We start from the raw sequence: 6000 nt of genomic DNA, 5'->3' as shown, positions 1-6000 counted from the left end.
GGGGTCGTTTTGACCGTTGGGATTTTTACGTAATTATTGTATGGCCTTGCCTTACAATATAAAGCACCTTGGGGCAACTGTTTGTTGTGATTTGGCGCTATATAAATAAAATTGATGAAATTGATGATGATATATATTACATTGCGATTTCCAGATTTTTTTTTTTTTTTTTATATTATGGCTCTCACAGTGGACATGCACCTAAGATGAAAATTTCAGACCCCTCCATGATTTCTAAGTAGGAGAACTTGCAAAACTGCAGGGTGTTCAAATACTTATTTTCCTCACTGTAAAGATAAGCATGAACAGACAGAGTCAGTTGACTTACCGTAACTTGGCACTTGAACGGCCTCTCTGAAGAATGAACATGCTTCACGTGACAGCTTAAGTGATCCGGCCTGCAGGATGATACAGAAATGTGTCAGCTGGAGATGGTGTAGTTCCCTTCATGGATGAAAATCCTTCTCGGTTCCACCATGAAGCTGTGTAACTGGTGATAAAACAGACAAATGCTGCACGATGAACAATTTCTCCAATCACAGCCACAGCCACCTATAATTATGTCAGAGCTGTGTGGGCATCTTGGTGGCTTCCCTCACCAGTCTATTTCTTGCAGTGCTATTGGAGAAATGACTTCTCTGGACAGATTTATCATACAGAACCATATTGTTTGTATTTCTTAGTTACTGATTGTAGTGAAGTCCAAGAAAATGTTCATGTATCCATCCCGACTTGCGTTAAGAAAAGTGATGGACTGCAGTTCATGTGATATTTTTCTTGAAAACCTTGAATTAAGGCTAAAAGTCTTCGTTACAACATGATGACTGTTTCATTTCAACTCCGAAATGCTAAAAACAGTGACTGTCCAAATGCTTATGGACTTACGACTCTAACCTGCATCTCTGAGCCTGATCTCAAACTTGGGCACTTTCTTAAAATTGGCCATTCACTACACGATGTGACAAAATCCTGCCTTACCAACATAAAGAGAGCATATCTCACCCATATTGGCCTCTCTTCATTGGCTTCCTGTTAATTCTAGAATAGAATTTAAAATTCTTCTTCTTACTTATAAGGTTTTGAATAATCAGGTCCCATCTCATCTTAGGGACCTCATAGTACCATATCACCCCAATAGAGCGCTTCGCTCTCAGACTGCAGGCTTACTTGTAGATCCTAAGGTTTGTAAGAGTAGAATGGGAGGCAGAGCCTTCAGCTTTCAGGCTCCTCTCCTGTGGAACCAGCTCCCAATTCAGATCAGGGAGACAGACACCCTCTCTACTTTTAAGATTAGGCTTAAAACTATCCTTTTTGCTAAAGCTTATAGTTAGGGCTGGATCAGGTGACCCTGAACCATCCCTTAGTTATGCTGCTATAGACTTAGACTGCTGGGGGGTTCCCATGATGCACTGAGTGTTTCTTTCTCTTTTTGCTCTGTATGCACCACTCTGCATTTAATCATTAGTGATTGATCTCTGCTCCCCTCCACAGCATGTCTTTTTCCTGGTTCTCTCCCTCAGCCCCAACCAGTCCCAGCAGAAGACTGCCCCTCCCTGAGCCTGGTTCTGCTGGAGGTTTCTTCCTGTTAAAAGGGAGTTTTTCCTTCCCACTGTCGCCAAGTGCTTGCTCACAGGGGGTCGTTTTGACCGTTGGGGTTTTTACGTAATTATTGTATGGTCTTGCCTTACAATATAAAGCGCCTTGGGGCAACTGTTTGTTGTGATTTGGTGCTATATAAATAAAATTGATTGATTGATTGAGCAAAAACACATTTCAGAGAAGGTACAGCTGACTATCTGCTCTGTGCGCTTCAGTAAAGTAAAGGACAATAATCCACAGTGGCAAGTTTCATCAGGACTCCTGAAGTCCATGTGCTGTTTTACATAGACTCTGTTTCAGAGACTCAGGTCCCTGGAGCTCACAATCAAAACCTCAAAATACTCCACGAAAAACTCATCTAACTGACCATTTGGACCAAGTTTGAGTTTGACATACAAATTATTTGTCAAGACTTCTCTCACGCACATACACACAATTCCTAAACCTGCTCTGCCTTAGGTGACTCAGGTAAAAAGACGAGACCAGGATTTGTCAGTGTGCCGGGTCCCCCAGGAATTAAAGTGTAGAAGCGAACAAGCACATGATGGGAGCAGACTAATTAAAGCCACATTTCACAGTCTCATCTGCCAAACAACAAGTCTGTCAGAACAAAGTGGCAAAATCAACAAGCAACTGAAGCATCGTCAACGGGTGGCAAGGACACGCCCACCATTACCTTACATTAAATGTGCCTAAATATAATTTTGCCCAGCACTCAGGTGGTGTAATTTTGAGAATATTCAGGAATTTTGGTCCCAAAGTCAGTCATCCAAAAATACTTCAGTATTGACTAGCGTGTGCAGCCAGAAGCCCTTCCTTTGGTACAGATGATGATCCTTACGCTGTGCGCACACGGTGACAGCAGAGAAACCGGGCTGACGCTATTCTACTTCCTTACTTACAGAATGTTTGTCCAAGCGGTTTCCTTTCTTATCACATGACCAGTTCTACTTTAGACTGACCATGTGGTCACACGCTTTAACGTTTCCTCAGTGCGCCAACAGCAGGCTGCTGCCATGATGCTGTGACGCTCATAGACAAGTTTTACCGGTTTGCTGTCAAACTGTTAAGTTCAACTCTGTGCTATAATCCCAATTCCAATGAAGTTTGGATGTTGTGTAAAATGTAAATAAAAACAGAATTCAATGATTTGCAAATCCTCTTTAACCTATATTCAACTCAAACTGATAAACTTTATTGTTTTGTGCAAATATTTGCTCATTGTGAAATGGATGCCTGGAACACGTTTCAAAAAAGTTGGGATGGGGCAACAAAAGACGAGGAAAGTTGACGAATGCTCAAAGAACACCTAATTGGAAACAGGTGAGTGTCATGATTGGGTATAAAAAGGAGCATCCTCAAAAGTCTCTGCCATTCACAAGCAAAGAAAGGGGGAGGATCACCACTTTGTGAAGAACTGCATGAAAAAAATAGTCCAACAGTTTAAGAACAATGTTTCTCAATGTTCAATTGCAATGAATTTAGGGATTCCATCATCTACAGTCCATAATATAATCAGAAGATTCAGAGAATCTGGAGAACTTTCTACATGTAAGCGGCAAGGCCGAAAACCAACATTGAATGCCCGTGACCTTTGATCCCTCAGGTGGCACTGCATTAAAAACCGACATCATTGTGTAAAGGATCTTACCGCGTGGGCTCAGGAACACTTCAGAAAACCATTGTCAGTTAACAGTTCATCTCTACATCTACAAGTGCAAGTTAAAACTCTACCATGCAAAAGCCAAACATCAACAACATCCAGAAACACCGCCTCCTTCTCTGGGCCCGAACTCATTTGAAATGGACAGACGCAAAGTGGAAAAATGTGCTGTGGTCTGATGAGTCCACGTTTCAAATTGTTTTTGGAAATCATGGACGTTGTGTCCTCTGTACAAAAGAGGAAAAAGACCATCCAGATTGTTACCAGCACAAAGTTCAAAAGCCAGCATCTGTGATGGTATGGGGGTGTGTTAGTGCCCATGGCATGGACAACTTACACATCTGTGATGGCACCGTCAATGCTGAAAGGTACATCCAGGTTTTGGAGCAACACATGCTGCCATCTAAGCAACGTCTTTTTCAGGGACGTCCCTGCTTATTTCAGCAAGACAATGCCAAGCCACATTCTGCACGTGTTACAACAGCGTGGCTTCATAGTAAAAGAGTACAGGTACTAGACTGGCCTGCCTGCAGTCCAGACCTGTCACCCACTGAAAATGTGTGGCACATTATGAAGCACAAAATACAACAACGGAGACCCTGGACTGTTGAACAACTGAAGTCGTACATCAAGCAAGAATGGGAAAGAATTCCACCTACAAAGCTTCAACAATTAGTGTCCTCAGTTCCCAAACACTTACTGAGTGTTGTTAGAAGGAAAGGTGATGTAACACAGTGGTAAACATACCACTGTCCCAGCTTTTTAGAAACGTGTTGCAGGCATCCATTTCAAAATGAGCAAATATTTGCACAAAAACAATAAAGTTTATCAGTTTGAACATTAAATATCTTGTCTTTGTGGTGTATTCAATTGATCAGGTGACCCTGAACCATCCCTTAGTTATGCTGCTATAGACGTAGACTGCTGGGGGGTTCCCATGATGCACTGTTTCTTTCTCTTTTTGCTCTGTATGCACCACTCTGCATTTAATCATTAGTGATCGATCTCTGCTCCCCTCCACAGCATGTCTTTTTCCTGGTTCTCTCCCTCAGCCCCAACCAGTCCCAGCAGAAGACTGCCCCTCCCTGAGCCTGGTTCTGCTGGAGGTTTCTTCCTGTTAAAAGGGAGTTTTTCCTTCCCACTGTAGCCAAGTGCTTGCTCACAGGGGGTCGTTTTGACCGTTGGGGTTTTACATAATTATTGTATGGCCTTGCCTTACAATATAAAGTGCCTTGGGGCAACTGTTTGTTGTGATTTGGCGCTATATAAAAAAATTGATTGATTGATTATAGGTTGAAGAGGATTTGCAAATTATTGTATTCTGTTTTTATTTATATTTTACACAACATCCCAACTTTATTGGAACTGGGGTTGTAAATGGAACATTACATCACAATTCGAATGTACAGGAAAGAATCAGAAAGCGCACTCAGAAAAACAAAAACTAATATATCACTATAGTACAGCTGTGCCGCTAAGAAATCAGGCATTTAAGAAAAATTAAAAAAAATCAATGTTCATGCACATGTGATACCTAGAAAATCCCTTTCCACAGACAGAGCAGATGTAAGGCTTGTGAACGCCTCCATCGTGGGAGCGCACGTGGTAGGTCATGCGATCCTTCCTCTTGAACCTCTGCTGGCAGATGGGACACTCAAATGGCTTCTCGTCAGAGTGTGACAGCTTGTGGCGGTTGAGGTGGTATACATCACGGAAAGCCTTACCGCACATGTCACAACCGTGATTCTTCTTGACTGGTTTGGGGGGCTTCTTGGGGATGACTTGCTGCTGCTGCTGGTGCTGCATTGGGGTCATGATGCTAGTGCCTGTGGACGTCGACGTGGTGGCCGTCGTCAGGATACCAGCTACAGTAGTAACATAGGAAGGGTTTCCGCTGTTCTCACGTGGTACAGTAGATATGAGCGGCACCATGGTGGGTGCTGTTTGTGTTTTTTTAGGCCGTGAAACCATTTTTATGCCCGTGTGACAAGACTCATGCCGCCGCAGGTGGTAACTGTCCCGGAAGGCTTTGTTGCAGTAGCCACAGATGAAAGGTGTCTTTGATTTGGGCTCTTTTTTGACCACAATAGGAGGCCCCCCGCTGGCGGCGACACCAGTCCCACTGGCTACATTGTCTTTGAGCAGTTCTGCGGCGCTCACAGGGGGCTTCTGGTCTAAGGGAATGGGTAACACTGGTTTCTGGTCAGGTGGTTCTGTTGCAGAGTTAAGCAGAGGCAGTAAGCTGTTTCCAGCCACTTGGTGCTGGTGGTGCAGAGCCTCGTTGGCCTGCTGGAGGGACAGAGACACAGCTGGGTCAAATTACAGTCAGACCAGACAACAGACAAAGCAATGGGTGCTGAAACACTTTCTATGTTCCTTACTCATGTGGGTCATTCCCAGTGATGCCGGTAACGCATTACTTAGTAACGCGTTACTCTAATCTGACCACTTTTTTTTTAGTAATGAGTAATCTAACGCGTTAATCTTTCCAAATCAGTAATCAGATTAAAGTTACTTCTCCATGTCACTGTGCGTTACTATTATTTTTCATTGTGGGTCGATAGCAGCATTAAACTTGGTCCGTGGGCAGGAGGTCGGGGTTCGACTGAACTGCCCACTTTAAGCGAGCTGTGAGCTTTTCATCCGCGCTTTTTGCAGCTGCTCGACTCGCTCTCACCTCTTAAAGCGCGGTGATCAGCACACCTGCACTGAGCTTTACAAAGACATTTTTATACTTT

General features: G+C 43.5%; 1 protein-coding gene across 3 annotated transcripts in view; it reads right to left on the bottom strand.

The window, feature by feature from the left end:
* LOC117508844 (vascular endothelial zinc finger 1-like) overlaps positions 1-6000 on the bottom strand; it is a 79752-nt gene that overhangs the window by 19228 nt on the left and 54524 nt on the right. For all 3 annotated transcript variants that reach the window (XM_034168692.1, XM_034168693.1, XM_034168694.1), the window contains exons 2-3: positions 4797-5551; positions 329-398 (exon numbers count right to left, since the gene is read on the bottom strand). In XM_034168692.1, coding sequence (XP_034024583.1) covers positions 329-398; positions 4797-5551 — 825 coding nt within the window. The remainder of the gene's footprint in view (positions 1-328; positions 399-4796; positions 5552-6000) is intronic.

This window comes from Thalassophryne amazonica, chromosome 4 (genome assembly GCF_902500255.1).
Source record: "Thalassophryne amazonica chromosome 4, fThaAma1.1, whole genome shotgun sequence".
In the NCBI taxonomy this organism is placed as follows: domain Eukaryota; kingdom Metazoa; phylum Chordata; class Actinopteri; order Batrachoidiformes; family Batrachoididae; genus Thalassophryne; species Thalassophryne amazonica.
This window is presented reverse-complemented; position numbering and strand designations above follow the sequence as displayed.